The sequence below is a fragment of the Cynocephalus volans genome, chromosome 15 (assembly GCF_027409185.1).
Source record: "Cynocephalus volans isolate mCynVol1 chromosome 15, mCynVol1.pri, whole genome shotgun sequence".
In the NCBI taxonomy this organism is placed as follows: Eukaryota; Metazoa; Chordata; class Mammalia; order Dermoptera; family Cynocephalidae; genus Cynocephalus; species Cynocephalus volans.
This window is the reverse complement of record NC_084474.1, coordinates 36254629-36272166: the sequence shown is the minus strand read 5'-3', so window position 1 is coordinate 36272166 and position 17538 is coordinate 36254629. Positions and strand designations below refer to the sequence as shown.

General features: G+C 41.4%; 1 protein-coding gene across 2 annotated transcripts in view; it reads left to right on the top strand.

Annotated features, from left to right (window-relative positions):
* Nucleotides 1-10889: 10889 nt before the first annotated feature.
* TPD52 (tumor protein D52) overlaps nt 10890-17538 on the top strand; it is a 230156-nt gene continuing 223507 nt past the window's right edge. For both annotated transcript variants that reach the window (XM_063079380.1, XM_063079377.1), the window contains exon 1: nt 10890-11044. In XM_063079380.1, coding sequence (XP_062935450.1) covers nt 11026-11044 — 19 coding nt within the window. In that variant the 5' untranslated portion in view covers nt 10890-11025. The remainder of the gene's footprint in view (nt 11045-17538) is intronic.

Genomic DNA, 17538 nt, shown 5'->3' with positions numbered 1-17538 from the left:
GTGAATTGAAGAAAATATCTCAATTTATTTTTCATTGCGAAATTAAAAACCTTGAAGAAAATGTTGAGAACCATAGGAAATATTTTTCATACAATTCATCCATAGTCCAGCAAGTGGGATTCCATAAGCCACTTGACTAATGAGAAGACCTGAGATGGTTTATTGGTGGAGATGGAAGAGACTATTCCTTTCCTGTGTCAAAAGGAGTAGCTCTGTGGTAGGTAATTTCACATCTTCATCTAGTGATTTACTTCAGAAGCCTCCTGCATTTTCCCTGGGGAAGAAGCAAGAGAAAACATAAGTGAGGGAAACAGAGAGTCCTTTTAATGACCCATCATTTTTATTCTGGTACATTCCCAGAGGAAGGACACTTACCCTATTGTATATATTGAACTTTAGGACAAAGTCTATGAAATGCCTTTAATATTTTTCCTTTCCTTTTCTTAAAGGGCTTGAGAAGAAGAATTGGGCTTAAGATGCACCATGAGTGAAGCTTTCCTTGGAGCTTCTTTAAAAAGATTTTGGTGATTTGGGGAGAGGAAAGGGGAGGGAGAGGGAGAGACTCTCCTCTTCTTTTAAAGCCCTCAGAACCACGCCCCTGACCACCATTATTAATCCATTCACTACTGCATGGTCCAGCAATCCAATCACCTCTTCAAGTCTCCACCTTTCAATTACCATAATAGGATTTCCCACCCTCATAACAGTCACTGTGCGGGCCAAGTTTCTAATACATAAAACTTGGGGGACACAATTCCAGCCTCAGTGAGTTGTGGGGGGACATAATCCAATCCACTACAGGAGGTAAGTTTAGTTTTTATTTCAGAATAGAACTTCATATGGATAATTTATAATATAGGTAGAAAAGCCCGAGAAGGTTATGGAATACATTATTGCAGAAGCTGCTAAGTGGTGCCACCCTGGTGCTGCTCCTTTTGGGACTGGGAGCGTCAGCAGCTGGCGGCTCTCAGCCAAGTTCCTATGAGAACTGCCCTGGACCGCAGAGAGCCGCCTCACCAGGGTCATTTCCTGAGGGCAACCCGCCTCCTAGGACGCGTCTACGAGGGGGGTAGAAATGCAGGGCCTTCTGCTTCAATTTGGGACAACTCTGAAGGGACATTCCAGCTCCAGAGCTCCTGGAGGGATGGCACGAGGCCTTTGCTGGTAGCGCAGCACACGCAGCCCACGCCCCTCGCCGCAGCCTCCTGCTGTCGCCTCCCACGCAGGTTTGCTCCCAGAGCGCTCACGACGAACCCTGTGCACACAAGTCCCCACTGCACAGTCTGCGTGCCGGGGAACCTGACCCAAACAAGGACCAGAACATTTTGTATGGGGAAACCATATTACTCTATCTTCCTCAGACGCCTTGTTAGAGGCAAACTTCTCTTAAATTCATTTTCTTTATGGAAGAACAACAAAAAATCTTATTTCACAATAGAAACTTTGAAGTTACATCACACTAAGACCTGACTTCAGAAGACATTAATTAAGAGATTTTACAGAATTTAGTATCGTCCTCAAACTTGTTCATCATTTTTTCGGTCCCTCCCAAATAGTCAACTATTATTTATAATGATTACTTAGAAGTGAAGGAAGGGCAGGTGTTAGATAACTCTTTTTTTTATTAATGTGGTAAAATATACATAACATCAAATTTACCAAATTTACAGTTTAGTATATAGTTTAGTGGCGTTAACTACATTCACATTGTTGTGCAGCCATCAGCACAATCCATCTGCAGAACTTTTTCATCCTCCCAACCGAAACTCCTACCCATTAAATAATATGAATAACTCTTTTTTTTTTTTTTTTAAAGATAATTGGTAAGGGGATCTCAACCCTTGGCTTGGTGTTGTCAGCAACACGCTCAGCCAGTGAGCAAACCGGCCATCCCTATATAGGATCCGAACCTGTGGCCTTTGTGTTATCAGCACCGCACTCTACCGAGTGAGCCACGGGCTGGCCTCATTCTAGAATATTGAGTTCAGTGTTTAGGAGAAAAAAATTTGAGTTTAGGGGAGTAGACAGAAATCTCAGATGATTCTGAGGAACTTGGCATTGTACACAATAGTAACTGCTAAGGGTAAAAGCAATGTGCATAAAAACGTGCTGGGAAGCTGAGTGGCTGTAGATTAGTATTTCTAAGACTGGAGGAGGTTCTAAGACTCCTGTGTAATAAAGGGAGTTAATGTAAATATTTACTCATTGATTCCTTAGGTTTTTATCTTTACAAAAATAGCTTTAAATTGATTTTTATGAGCTCAATGTTTAAATGAAATATAAAGAACGAACTCAAGAGGATAATAAAAATAATCTAATCCTACCACCAAGATGTAACTATTATCAACATTTGGTCAGTGTCTTGCCAGATATCTTTCTTTGCATAATAGTGAATATGCAAATATATATTTCCAGAAATGTGATTATAATCTACCTTGCTTTTTCATCCCAAAATAGGTTTTGTCTTTCTTCCTAGACACTGTAGATCTTTAGATCTAAAAGGGAAATTGGAAATAGGTCCAGTACGGCCCTTGTATCCTACTAGAAATGTGTGAGACTTGAGAGTGCTCTACACTGAACAAATATAGAGATTTCACCAATTATTTCAAGGATTCAGGGAAATACCAAATAGCTTCTCCCTAAAAACAATGTTTGTGCTACCTAATAAGTTCACGCAACTTATTTATTTAAACTTACCATTTCAGTAATTGATTTTTTTGTTGTTGTTTATTTTTACTTTTCAGTTTTTAGTTTTTATTAAAGTTACACATACACATATTTTTTTTCTTCTTTTTTGGTGGCTGGCTAGTATGGGAATCTAAACCCATGACTTTGGTATAACACTGCGTTCTAACCAACTGAGCTAGCCCACTAGCCCCCAATAGATGCACATATTTTACAGAGGCAAACAAGGCTTGTTACAAAAAACCCCAGCAATCCACCCCTTAAAGGTATTTTCCTTCTTGAAGGCAACCACTCTCAAATCATTGTTGTTGTTGTTGTTTAACTTTCTTCTCTTTAGATAACTTGCATTTGTTGGTATGAGTATTTATTCCACCATTATTCATTCTTTACTATCACTTGCCCTTAACTTTTTTTTTTTTTTTCTCTCTCTCTCTCTGGGTGGCTGGCCTGTAAGGGGATCTGAACCCTTGACCTTGGTGTTATAACACTGTGCTCTAACCAACTGAGCTGACCACCTTCACTTTCCTGCCCGCCCCCATTCTCTTCCTTCAATATAAGGGGAAAATAAAGTGGAGATTACTTTTCTTCCCTGAATTAAGGGTAAGGTTCCATTGTCTTCTAGTCTTGTTGTTCCAAGTCCAAAGCCATTGCTATTCCTTTTACTTTGAATGTGACCAATTTTTTTTTCATCCCTAGAACTTGCAGGATCTTTGACTCCAGTGTTCTGAATTTCATAAATATGTGCCTTGCTCTGGGCCCTCAGTGAGACCTTTCAATCTGGAGATCTTGTCCTTCAGTTTGAGGATATTCCCTGAATTATTTCACTGATTTGCTTCTTTGTTCCCTCTACCTCTCTCTCCCTTGAGCCCTTTCTTGGATGTTGGACCTGTGCCATCAGTCTTCTAATTTTCTTATATTTTCTCCTCTATTTTCCAGCTCTTTGCTTTTTTGTCTCTCTCTAGGAAATTTATTTAACTTTATGTTCCAAACCATCCATGGAGTGGCTTAAAATAACACTAATGTATTATTTTACCATTCCGAGTACAAGAAATCTATCATGATTCTCACTGGACTAAAGTCAAGGTGTCTGGAGGGTGACATTTTTTCTGGAGGCTCTTGAGAAAAATCCCTTTCTTGCTTATTCAGGTGGTTGGTAGAATTTAGTTTCATGGGATTTTAGGGCTTAGGTCCCTGTTTTCTTGATGGCTGTCAGCAAAGGGCTCTTCCAGTTTCTAGAGGCCATCCACATTCCTTGGCTCATTGCCTCTTCCTCCGTTTTCAAGACCAGCAATAGTGGGTCAAGTTCCTCTGGTGCTTTCTAATTTCTACTGCCTCTTGCCACAAAATTCCCAGCTCTTAATAGCTCGTGTAATTAGATTGTGCCCACTTGATAATCCAGGATAATCTCCCCATCTCCAAATCTCTAACCCATCATGTCTATAAAGTCTCTTTTTGCCACAGGTTCTGGGGATTAGGACACAGATATCTTTGGAGATCCTTATTCTGCCTACCACAGGAGTTTAAATGTCTACTATGATATATTTCATTTAATTTCCAAGAATCCTTTGTTCTCTAGTGTTCCCTTGTTTATATGGCAAACTATTTTTGTATCATGCTTGGGATATCTTTACTTACCTTTCTAAATATAATAATGATAGCTTTAAAAATCCGTTTGTTTTCTTCTCCTTGGATACTTTGTTTCCTGTAAGTTGGCTTTTTTTATTGTGTTTATTTTGGTCTCTATCTTCCATCCTGGGAGCTATCTGTTGGTTCATGGGCATTAAGCAGCTGATTGGTCCTTCTGGGTACCTGGCGAGCTTTGTAGACCATGTGTTTGAGGGTAAGGTGACCTGGCTTACTATTATCAACATCTTTAGTTCTTTTCTCTTTGGTTGGTCAAATTCCTGAGAGATGGATCTTTTAATCTCCTGCTTTCAGGAGAAAGGATAGGCCTGGCTGTCCGCATTCTGGGAACCAAGGAGGGGAAAGCTGGGATCTCAGCATTCATGATGTGAACTGCTAATGAATTCCTCTGCTTGCAGTAGGAAATCCTCACCCTCATATGTATTTATTATCCTCTAGTCAAGAGATTGTTCAATTTCTTTCTCTAGAGAAATCACTTTAGTCTTCTCCTTTGCAGATGATGGGAGAGAATTGGGACCTCTTTCTTAAGTTGACTTTCAACCAATTCCTGTTTTGAGTCTCACTCTCTTTCTGCATCCATAGATTCCTGATGGCAAGTCCTGACCTTTTGGGGAGTTCTGCAGTGTAAATTAGGATCTTCTTGACTTTCCCCACTGCCAGCTTAACATTTGGCTTTCTCAGATCTGCAAGAACAATTATCATTATGGAGCCTCTCGCATTCTCTCTGTCCTCGTGGGTTTATCCCTTTACTGTAATGTTAGTAGCATTGGGAGGAAGTAAGAAGGAATTTATGGGGCCGGCCCATGGCTCACTCGGGAGAGTGCGGTGCTGATAACACCAAGGCCCCGGGTTCGGATCCCATATACGGATGGCCGGTTAGCTCACTGGCTGAGCGTGGTGCTCACAACACCAAGTCAAGGGTTAAGATCCCCTTACCGGTCATCTTTAAAAAAAAAAAAAAAAGAAGGAATTTATGTTGTGAATATACTAAAAACCACTGGATTGTTTACTTTAAAAGGGTGAACTTTATGGTATGTAAACATCTCAATAAAATAAAATTTAAAAGTGAATGAATGTGTGTGATATGCCATCTTTATCTCAAAGTATGATGCCAGATTTTAGAGATGAGAATAGTGAACCAGAGAAGTTTAAATGAGAAGCCCAGGATTGCAATAGTTTTAAGTGATGACTTTTAAATGATGGTTCCGCTCAAAACACTTCAGTGTATCTGGCCTTGCAGAGTTGTGTTGTGGTGACAGCGGCACAAGTTTTGGTTCCTCAGCCCTGATCCTGGGCACTTGCCCTTCTAGAATGCATCATTTCTGCAAGAGGAACTCTGGCAAACTGGAAAACTAACCATCCTTGCAGGGGTAAAGTGGCTTGCAAAACACTGAGTCAAACACCAGTTAAAAAAATTTTAAAATAGAGTTAATCATTTAATTGTTGAATCTACATATAACTAAAGCAGTTCATAGCCTAATGTAATATTAAGGGTAGATGAAAACATTTGAGAACAGTGGTGGTGGAGATTCCAGAAGAGAAGGGGCCATGGCTCTCTCCTCCCTATGCAGCTTCCATGATGTAATTTGATAAATACACAGAATTCAGAGTGGCTTAAAAACATACCAGGAAGATTAAGTGGTCTATGGCTTTTCTTAGCACAGCCAAAATCAATAATGTGAGGTTGCTTCCTGTTAATGTTTAGAGATTTATATGTCCAACTTCCATTAGTGTTAAGTACTCTTTCCTGCCCATACCTGTTTCTACATATTTTTGAAGTTGTTTATTTCATATTCAGTCAGTCTTTTACATAGCTACAAGAATACAAGAAGATAACTGTAATATTTTCTTAAGCAATTAAATGTTAATTACTTGATATTAAATCAATTTTTTTCATTTTGATTTCTTGGATCTCCTAACCCTCAGCCCCTCATTTACTTCCACAATTCAAGCAGGAAGAGTTCGTCTTTCTCCTGGATTATGACAGCATTTTTTCAAAATTGTGGTTTCATATGCCTTCAGTTGTTTGACCAATCAGAGAACCAGAACTGCCATTAGATACAGGTAGGGTTGTCAGATTTAGCAAATAAAAATACTGGACACCCTGCTAAGAATTTTAGATAAATAAAGAGTATTTTTTTCTTAGTATAAGTATGTTGCGAATATTGCAAGCAATATACTTATACTAAAAACTTGTTTGTCATTTATCTGAAATTCAAATTGTACTGGGTGTGCTTTTATCTTATCTGGTAATCATAGACCCAGACTACTGGGGGCCCCTGTACTGGGCTCTGGGCGTTGAGACTGCCCATTAGTCTCTTCCTCAGGGCGAGTACTCCTTGGCACCAAAAGGATATACCCATTCATACCTAAAACCTCTCTAAGGACCACGCATCTGGTATCTGCAACTCCAAAATCTCCTGCCCAAACTAGCTTACATCTGTTGTCAGGGCTTTTGATCTTTTCCCCAGGACAGTCCTTTCAAATGGAACCCTAGGCTGGAGGTATGGCCAAGGGGTGGCTCCACGCATCTGGTATCTGCAACTCCAAAATCTCCTGCCCAAACTAGCTTACATCTGTTGTCAGGGCTTTTGATCTTTTCCCCAGGACAGTCCTTTCAAATGGAACCCTAGGCTGGAGGTATGGCCAAGGGGTGGCTCATGGGAAGGAGCAAATAGAGATGGGATATGTCACTAAGGTGCCACACAAAATGGAGTGGGCCAGGTCCATTGGCTGCAGGACAGAGTCAAGGTGAAAGGACAGAGCCAGAAGAGAAAGCCAGGGCCTCCATTTATACCCTTGCCCCAGGCCCCACAAACATGCAGAAAATATCTCACTAGACATTACGTGTGACTTCTGCTGGCCATCAGTTGGAGGAAGTATGTACAATGAGGCAGAGTGCAGAAGTTTCCACTTGTAATATGTAACTTCTGTTTCTATCTTTCCTCTTTAGTACCTTCATTTGCTTCAATTCATCAGTCTTGGGGAAAGTCTACAGTTTCTTGTAGAAATTTCACCAATGAATTATTGTGAAATATTTTGAAAAAAGAAACTAAAAAAATTAATAAATAAATAAAATCCATTTTACTGTTAACAGTAATACCACAAAGTAAATCTAGTGTCTCTCTTCTGTACTGAGCCTTTTAAGTATGGTTCAGCTAAATGCACCCAGGTGCTCTGTTTAAGTGCTAGCCATTCCCCAGAGATTCCTCAGAGTGCTAAAATATAAGCTCTGTTCACTTCAGAAGTAACACAGAGTGAGTTGTAAGTGCAGATTCTGTTTGTCAGAAAAAAAAAAAAATAAGTAGAAGGAAGACACAAGAGAAAAGCAGGCTTTTGTGAAAATCATGTAGTAGGTTGAGCATAGCATGAATGTGCTTATTTAGCCTCATAGAGAAAATTAAATTAACATTTGCCTAAGGCTCAGGATTGCATGAACCCACCTATGTGGGAACATGTCAGAAGGGGATTTTGAAAATGGCATGCTGATATTATCAGTGAGGACTGTACTTGGCTCCATGTAAGAGGAACTTGACTACAGTGGCTTAACGAAGTCAGGCATTTATTTTTCTCCTGTAAGAAGCAGGTCGGTGATGCCATTGAGTATCCAGGTTCTTTCTCCCTTTCCACCCTGCAGTCCTCCACGTGTGCTTTTCTTCCTTATGTTTGCAACATGGCTGCTGCCCCTCTAGGCAGGAGGGGAGGACAAAGTAATGTTGCCAAGTCTGTCTTCTTTTTAAATGGTTCCTTGGAGATTACGCCTAGCCAACTTTGCTGATTAGTCATTAATGAGTTAGAGAGCTACTCTCAGCTACAAGGGAATCTGAAGTGACCAGTGTTTTAGCTGGGCACATTGCTACCCCAAACAATATTTGGATTCTCTCAGGAAGGAAAATAGGAAAGCTGGATATTGGGTAGGCTATCAGCCGTCTCTGCCACATGTAAGTACATAAACTCTTCAAAAGACAAGGCATTTTTTCCTTTCAACATAATCATACATAACAATTAAATCCATCACTATATAGTAAGTGAAACAGATATGTACAGAATAAGTAATATTTCTACCTGCACTCATTTTCAAGTACTATTTATTTGTCCACAAGTAGGTTGAGAGATTCTCTCCAGATGTTTATTGTCTTTCCAGATGCATGCAATATATCTGAGCATCTACTAGTCACATTATAGAATTTCTTTACCACATTACAGAATTTCTTGCCAATGCCAAAATTTACCTGAATGTTACATTTAAAAAGTAATTTTTTAAAAAGCATATCATTACATCTCTTTGTTATAAACCCTGGATTATTAGCAGATACAGTATACCCTGTTTTAAAATTTAAACCTGAAAGCTAAAAATAAATAAATAAATAAATAAATAAATATGTATTAGGTGCATGGTTTAATTAAAGGGATGCAAAGATTACCAAAATGATCCTTGTCCTCCTGGAGCTTATAACCTAGTAGGGCTGTGAAACAAAAACTAGTCGACCCTTCATATCAATGGGTTACCCATTCCTGGATTCAACCAACTTTAAATGGAAAATATTGAGTAGGGTGGGAAGGGACCTGCATCTGTACTGAACATGTACAGACTTTTTTTCTTGTTATTATTCCCCAGGCGACGTAGTGTAATAACTATTTACATAGTATTTACATTGTATTAGATGTTATAATCTACAGATGATTTAAATTATACGGGAGGATGTGCAGAGGTTATATACAAACAGTAGGCCATTCTATATAAGGGACTTGAGCATGTGGGGATTTTGGTATTGGTGGTAGTGGTCCTGGAACCAGTCTCCCACGGACACCGAGGGACATCTGTGCACCTATTGGTTTAGTAGGATAGCATGAGCGCTAGGAGTGAGTGCCACAAAAGGAGTGGAGGGCAGTGCAGCGACAGTAGGAAAGATCACGTCTGCTGGGAAAACATAATCAACTTCAGAGAGAAGTTGGAGATTTGGACAGGAAACCACTACACGTTACATTGTTGGAAAAATGGAACAATTTGGTCAGGCTCCCCTTGCCTCAGAGCCAGTTCAGGGTGGTTCAGTAAACATTGTGTGTGTGGAGTGAGTGTCCCCGCGCAGCGCTGCTTTGGCTAGTGTTTTACTGCCTCTGGCGCCTGCCCTGTGCCACCATGTTTTTCCAGACCTGCAGCTTCCAAGGACCATGTGGCCAGTTACCTGGCTTATAGACCTGCGTGAAGGGGTCTGGTGACCCAGCCTGGTGTGGAGGGGTCTAGCGACCCAGCCTGGCATGTGAAGGGTTTGTGACCCAGTCTATAAACAGGCTTGAGGGATCTGGGAGCTCCAGACCCAGCCCTAGCTCAACCATGGGCCTAGTTGGTGCAGGATTACCAGCAGGCAAAAGAGCTGCGACAACTAGTGTGGTCGCCTAGCTTTACAACTGGCATCATGAACAGGACTAAGAGCTAGACAATTGGCATTGTGAGTAGGATACGCGACATCAGCCTTAGCCTTAGCCTCGCGGTAGCCCTCATCGTAGCTTAGCAGTAGCCAGACATATATACGGTGCGATAATATAGAGATAGAAAGCAGAGTCACTTCAGGTAACTACGGGTAACTAAAAAACATATTAATAGAGCTCAGTTGCTTTTCATTTGTTGCTTGGGGCGTACTATACAACTGTGAGATGAAGGTCAAGCCAGTCCCCTCAGCGACACAGAAAGGACCCAGCCTCACTTGCAGTTCCAGATGGCTTATGAAATTGAAGTACCACCTTCGGACCACCCATATAATCAAAGCGACTTCGTGGAAGGTGAGTGTGAAACACCCTTGAAAACTGAGTGCTAATGCTAATAATTAATAGTATATTGTTACAGGAATTTCAAACTTTCCTTCTGTCAATGGACATGAAGCCTCAAAACGCATTTTTCAAAGATCCCTGTTGATAATTCTGCCCTTTGGTTAATTTAATTCATTTCATTTGGTTTAATTAATTTCAGAGTATTGTCCTCAGTCCTGCACTCACAACACCCACGTTATTACATGGAAACCTTCCTAATTTGCCAACTAAAAACCCCACACTTTCTATGAAAAGACAGGGCTATATAATTTTTTGAGATTTTTATAATTTTCGTTTCTTCTGGCTTTTGACCTGGTTGGTGAAGGTATCATAGGGCATTATTTGGGTAATAGGAGACTATGAAAGATATAAGGGGAAAAGGAGCCATTGGCATTTCTAAATAACATTCCTGTGTTTTCCACTTAGTAAGTACAGGAGAGCAGGTGCTCGCAGGGGCAGAGAAAGGGCGTCTCCAAAACCTCCGAGGAAACTTTGCATTGTATAAATAACTTGGAGCTGGAACGCACAGCCGTCCCGTCCCCGGCAGCCTCCACGCGGCCTCCATGGTTATTTCATCTCCTCGCCTTGCGCCCCTTCGCTCGCTCGGGCCGATTTCCTGCCTGTGCCCGAGCCGGGGCGCCGCCCGCCCGCGCCGACGTGGCGGAGCGCACAGGTCGGCCAGTCGGTCAGGTGGTTGGGTGACGCCCCGGGAAAACGCTCCCGCCGAGGGCGGGCGGCGCCGCCGCGCCCGACGCCTCCGGGGGAGGGGACTTCTCGAGAGTCGCGGCGGAGGCGAGGAGGAGCTCGCGCGGCGCGGCGGGCGATCCGAGCCGGGACGGGCTGCAGGCGGCGGAGGAGCAGAGGACGCGAGGCGGCGGCGGCGGAGACATGGACCTCGGCGAGCAAGGTGCGCGCGGCGGCGGTGGCGGCGGAGGGGGGCGCGCTGCGGCTCCAGGGTGGGCGCGGGGTGCGCGCGGCCCGGCGCCCGAGCAGGTGCCCAGCCTCCCCGGCCGGCGCCGCAAGGGGAGTCTCGGCGTTCGGATCCGGCATCCTAGGCGGCCCAGCTGGAGGGAGCGGCTGTGGCGGCCGGAGCGGGCAGATGGGCCCGCATGTATGAGTGTGTGTGAGTGTGTATGCGAAGGGGAGCGGGGAGAAGGGCAGAGGGACGAGAGAAGGTTCTGGGAGGAGGCGAAGCGGCTGGCGCCAGTCTTGCCGAGCTGGGGCTGCTGATGGTGTTGCGTTGGGGAGAAAGTCGTGCGAAGGGGGTACGGTACAGCCAGCTCTTGTAAGTGATAGGAACCGGGGCACTGAGGACAGTGGGTCGTTTTCGGCCCTGAAGGTGGAACATGACAGCCCGTCTCCCAAATGATGACTTTCAGTCTTCTTCTAAGTTAAGGTGGTTAGGAGTCTTGGTGGCGTTTGGTACTATGGCAGTGCCGATATTTAACATACCAAGTGCCTGAAATTGTGGAGCGGTGTCTATGGGTTTATTTGGGGAAACCCCACAACACAAAATCCTTAGTCTGATTTATTACAGCTTTGAGTGTGGTGGTGGTGGTGGTGGTGGTGGTGGTGGTGGTGATGGTGATGGTGGTGGTGATGATGATGATGATGATGATGATGATATTTTAAAAAGATGACCGGTAAGGGGATCTTAACCCTTGACTTGGTGTTGTCAGCACCACACTCTCCCAAGTGAGCTAACCGGCCATCCCTATATAGAGATCCGAACCCGTGGCCTTGGTGTTATCAGCACCACACTCTCCCAAGTCAGCCACGGGCTGGCCCGAATGTGATTATTTTTTAAGACAGTAACTGAAGTGAAATTGCCCCATATAGGATCATTGTTGGAGATGTAGCAATAGTAGGGCATGGTTTTCAGATTTAAATATTGCCTCATCCTAGACGTCTTTGCCCCTAATAAACCAGTGAGTATAACACATACGTGTGGCACACTTTTAGAAAGATATATAAATGCTAAAAACATAACAATTAAACTACCATTTGGGAAGTGGGGATAGGAATCACTCATTTGGAGCCCTGACACGACAGTTTTCATTTTTTGCTTATTTTCCTTTAGTATTTGCCTTCATGCATGGGTTTTTATGTAAATAAAATCATATTCCACATATTTTGATAGCTTGTGAGATAGAATCTTTGGAGCCTTCCAGCTCTTCTCTCCCCATCTCACAAATTAATTTCACACTCAACATATGAATGCTTATAAACATTATATATAATATGAAATATATATTTTATGCATATACATATACATTATATATATACACACACATATTATTGTCTAGACTTAAAGCTTCTTGAGGTTAGAAACATATTTCATCTTTGATTCTCCTTGGTTGGGTAACATGGTATAACTTGCGCATACCTGACACTCAAATGTTTGGGTCAGAAAACTTGTCACAGGTATTGTATGTATTGTTAGAAGGCCTAGGGGCCACCAAGGGATGATGGGGGGGCAAACGTGTACATGCAAATTTGTATACTAATCTGTTTTACATTGTCATATTTAACACAGTGATGTTTGTAGAATAACTATATTTGGTACGCCTCAAAGTAGATTAAACAGTTATGTTTTATTTAGGTGAATGGAGTGACTAGTTTTAATAGATTCTGCGTTATAGCTTGGGTGGCAACACAGCCATTACTGTTACTGCAATATTCAAATTTGCTAAAGTGTTTAATTCTAAGACATATTTGATCAGTTCTTTGGCTTGTAAGATGAGTCTTTTTCTGGCTATAATTTTGAAATGTTTTCTTTGGTTGAGATGCTCATTAGTTATGTCAGTTGTTTTTAGTTGTCCTTACTGGAGGGCCAGGGAAATCTACCCTCACCACGTGGAGAGTCGGGAGGACTCTGCTCCCAGTGATAGAGGGAGTCAGCTGCCGTGGGAAGGGCAGCTGGCTTTGCTGTGGTAGAACCAGGTGGCTTTGCTTACACTCATGCTTCTGTCTGCCTATCTGCCTTTTCATCTTCACGTTCCCATGGCACAGGGCAGGTCTACTCATACACCTTTGCTGACTCAGAGAGGGAAAAGCGCCCAGGAGCAGGTTCTGGCTGCTAGAGCCTCTCTGTCCCTCCAAGTTGGTCTCTTGCTTCCTTCCCACTTCCTCCTGTCCTCCCCTCCCCCCCACCCCCTCTATTGTCAAGAAGCGGAATTATGTGGTTAGGCAAAGAAAGTTGCTGATCAGTCTTTGTTGGGCTTGGAGGGGGTATGTTTACATGTGAGGTCTTTGAACTGGTAGGGTGGATGGCTCAGTCTTAAATGAATCTCTTGCTAGACTTGTGGCTTAAAATGAAAAAGGTGGAACCTGGGATTTAAAACCTGATGTTTAGTAGCAAACTGTGTTGGGTGAAATAAGGTTTATCAAATTGTGAGATGTATCTTCACCTATGATTTTTGCAGAGTATTTAAAACCAAATCAGACATTTCTAGGATTTGCTTGACCTTAGTTTTTTTTTTAATTTTATTTTGTTGATATACATTGTGGCTGATTATTGCTCCCCATCACCAAAACCTCCCTCCCTTCTCCCTCCCCCACTCCCCCCCAACAATGTCCTTTCTGTTTGCTTGTCATATCAACTTCAAGTAATTGTGGTTGTTATATCTTCTTCCCGCCCCCCCCCCCCCCGGTTTTGTGTGTGTGTGTGTGTGTGTGTGTGTGTGTGTGTGTGTGTGTGTGTGTGTGAATTTATATATTAATTTTTAGCTCCCACCAATAAGTGAGAACATGTGGTATTTCTCTTTCTGTGCCTGACTTGTTTCACTTAATATAATTCTCTCGAGGTCCATCCATGTTGTTGCAAATGGCAGTATTTCATTCGTTTTTATAGCTGAGTAGTATTCCATTGTGTAGATGTACCACATTTTCCGTATCCACTCATCTGATGATGGACATTTGGGCTGGTTCCAACTCTTGGCTATTGTAAAGAGTGCTGCGATGAACATTGGGGAACAAGTATACCTTCGACTTGATGATTTCCATTCCTCTGGGTATATTCCCAACAGTGGGATAGCTGGGTCGTATGGTAGATCTATCTGCAATTGTTTGAGGAACCTCCATACCATTTTCCATAGAGGCTGCACCATTTTGCAGTCCCACCAACAATGTATGAGAGTTCCTTTTTCTCCGCAACCTCGCCAGCATTTATCATTCAGAGTCTTTTGGATTTTAGCCATCCTAACTGGGGTTAGATGGTATCTCAGTGTTGTTTGGATTTGCATTTCCCGGATGCTGAGTGATGTTGAGCATTTTTTCATATGGGCTTGACCTTAGTTTTTGCACACGTGGAGTTTTCTTGCATTTGTCTGTCCTTTAAAAAAAAAAAAAAACTCTAGATGCAAAATTAAATGCCTGACCTTTTGTCTTAAATGCATTTCTCTATTGAAAATATCTTCTTAAACCTTCTTATGTTTTCAAAATCTGTCCTTTGCTACCAATTTTATTGAATAGTGCTATAAAGTTTAAAAACGAACACAGTTTTCCTTGTGTTTTCAACCATGTATTCTAATGCTCTGTAATATCAGGCCCAGATTCTGCTATTTTTCTGCTTTCTCCTATACCCAGACCTTGTATACAAAACTCTGCTTTTATTGAGAGTTCAATGAACATCAAATGATTTAAAGTACCTTAAACTGCATAATACCTTTTAAGAGTTTCTGAGCATTAAGCTCAGCACAGCACCTTTAAGGAGTGTGGTATTTCCTACTTTGAAAGAGCAGTGCGCCGTGCTAACTAGAGCATACTTGTTTTTTAAAAAACTCCTGACTACCTTTTAGGTGACCGAATAAACATTTATGCTCGAGTACTCTTAGGTCAGTCATAACCTTTAGTTTAGTGCTATTATATTGAAGTGGCAGTCACCTAGCCATCAAGCATTTTATTTTAGTTAAATTTTAAATTTTTAATGTGAATTAAACCCACTACATTACTTTAAGGGGAAGAGGAAAGATTGCTGGGGCCAAAAAACTGGGGAGAGAGAGGGCTACAAGAAAACAGAATAACACAATAGTATGTCACTATAATGTCAGCATTGTGATTATGCCATAGAAATAACAAGAATGTGGGATGTCATTCATTTAAAAGTAAAGCAAATGTATAGAAGAATGGATAAGACTTTTGAGGGTCTGCTCACAGGTCTCTGGATACAGCCCGTCCAAGCTTTTAATTTGGTTCGTCCACAGCCCCTTGATTTCCCTGTGGTGCTAATGTCTTTGTTAGCTCTCACTAACTGCATTCACTTCCTGCATTTATTTTTATGGGGCAGCCTGCCTAAGTCCCTAGGGGAAAAGCTGAGTGGTAGGAGGGGTTGTGATCTTTTAGCAAGATCTCAAAACAGAATAATTTATGCATACAGTAAAAACAAATACACTCACAGTTCAAAACAAAAAGGAACACCCAAATTCCTTAAACTTCTGTGCTACCGAGCCTTTGGTTGTAGGCTAAAATTATTTTATTTTCCTTCTGGGGTTAATTATTTCTGCTTTAATTGTTGACTATTGTAAAATCTTTCTTCTGAGCCTTTCTCACATTTTACTTAAACTGTATTTTATTTCAGCTGTAGTGAAACCGTAATCTTAGCAATGTATTTTTTATTTTAAAAAATCAAGGGATAAGGGATTTAAATATTTACTGGAGATTTAAAGAATAATGTTAGATTGTAAAAATACTTTTTGGTACTTAAGAATAGTTGTTTATTTTAGAAAAGTCAGAATTATACATGGAGAAAAAGAAAATGAAACCATATGTAATCCTACTCTGAAAAATTATCGTTAAGTATTGGTTTACACCTGTCCATGTATCTATTCTTGTAAACAAACAAATCACAAAATAATCTCTTATTGAATATCCCACTTTATAACTGGCCTTTTTAAAAAACCTCAATGTATTTTTAGAATGTAACTCAACGTCATTTTGACTAGTATTGTCAGGCAATTAATGCACAGGATACAAAATTCAAAATGACCAAAAGGTTGTAAAATGTAAATCTCCCTCCCATTCCTGTCTCCCAGGTTATTTCCCTTGGGTAACAATGCAGCCATGGTTACCAGTTCCTTCTTTATCCATCCAGAGAGTCTATGTCTGCATGTGTACATACTCATGTATTTAAACATGTATATGTATGTGAATGTATTATGGAAACTATAGCGCATAGTAGCACCTAACTTTCTTCCCTTAAATATAGTACAAATGTTCCTTGACTTAAGATAGGGTTATTTATGGGTAAGCCCATCATAAATTGAAAATGTGGTAAGTTGAAAATACACTTTCACCGATGGGTTTATCTGGATGTAAGCGCATTCTAAGTCCAGGAGCTTACCGTGTGCACATTGCTTTGGCATCATCATAAAGTTGAAAAATTGGAAGTCAAGCCATGATAAGCCAGAACCATCTGTATATGTTGTAGAGATCATTCAACATAATGTTACATAGAGCATCTTTGTTTTTAATTTTTTTGGGGGGGGGGTGAGGGGGGGCAGCCAGCCAGTTAGGCAACCTGAACCTGTGACCTTGGTGTTACTCAAACTACTGAGCAAACTGGCCAGCCAAGTGGCTTTGTTTTTAATGACCATTTGTGCATGTGTATTTATAGTTGTACCATTTTATGGGCCATAATAGTCAATATTCAGCTTGTTCCCTATTGATGGACATTTAAGTTTTTTGCCTTGTAGGGGAGGGAAAATGTCTCCTCTGCCCTCTCAGGCTTTCCAGCTGGGCCTAAGAAATCAACATAAGACAGACTAACAGGAGAAAGGCATACAAACTTTATTTAGTAATTTTTACAAAAAAGATGGAAGGAGACCCAGAGAAGTGGTGCTAGGCCTAAGTGCTTATACATTAGGTTGAACCAAGTGTGGCAGTTGTGGAAAAGTAACTGGGAAGATAAGGGTTAGCTTAACAAGGCTTGTTTGTACAGATTTCCCTGGGCTTTGGCTTCCTGTCTCGGGTGATTAAAATGTTTTTTTCCTCCTAGTATAGGGAGGGCGTCTTTCATATGAGAGTTGCATCTGCTTTCAGGAAGAAAAGGGGAGGTCAGAGTGCCCTTCTTGCACTTTCTGTTGTTTCAAGTTCCTTCATCTCAAAATAATCAATATGCCAGAGTGGAATCTTTTGGGTAGTGTGTCCTGAACTCCTTTACCCTGATGTTTTGCTCTTAAAACATAGCTACAGCAAAGTATATGTGTATGCAAGTCATTTCGTGCAAATGCAAGTGTGTCTGTAGGAAGAATTTTTAGAAGAATGTGACTATTCAATTTTGATAGTGCCAAATTCTGCTCTATAGAAGTGATGCCAATTATTCTTCCACCAGTGTGTGAGAGCGTCTGCTTCCTACACCTGTGATCAGGGTGTTGTCATACTTTTTCATTTTTGCTTATTGTA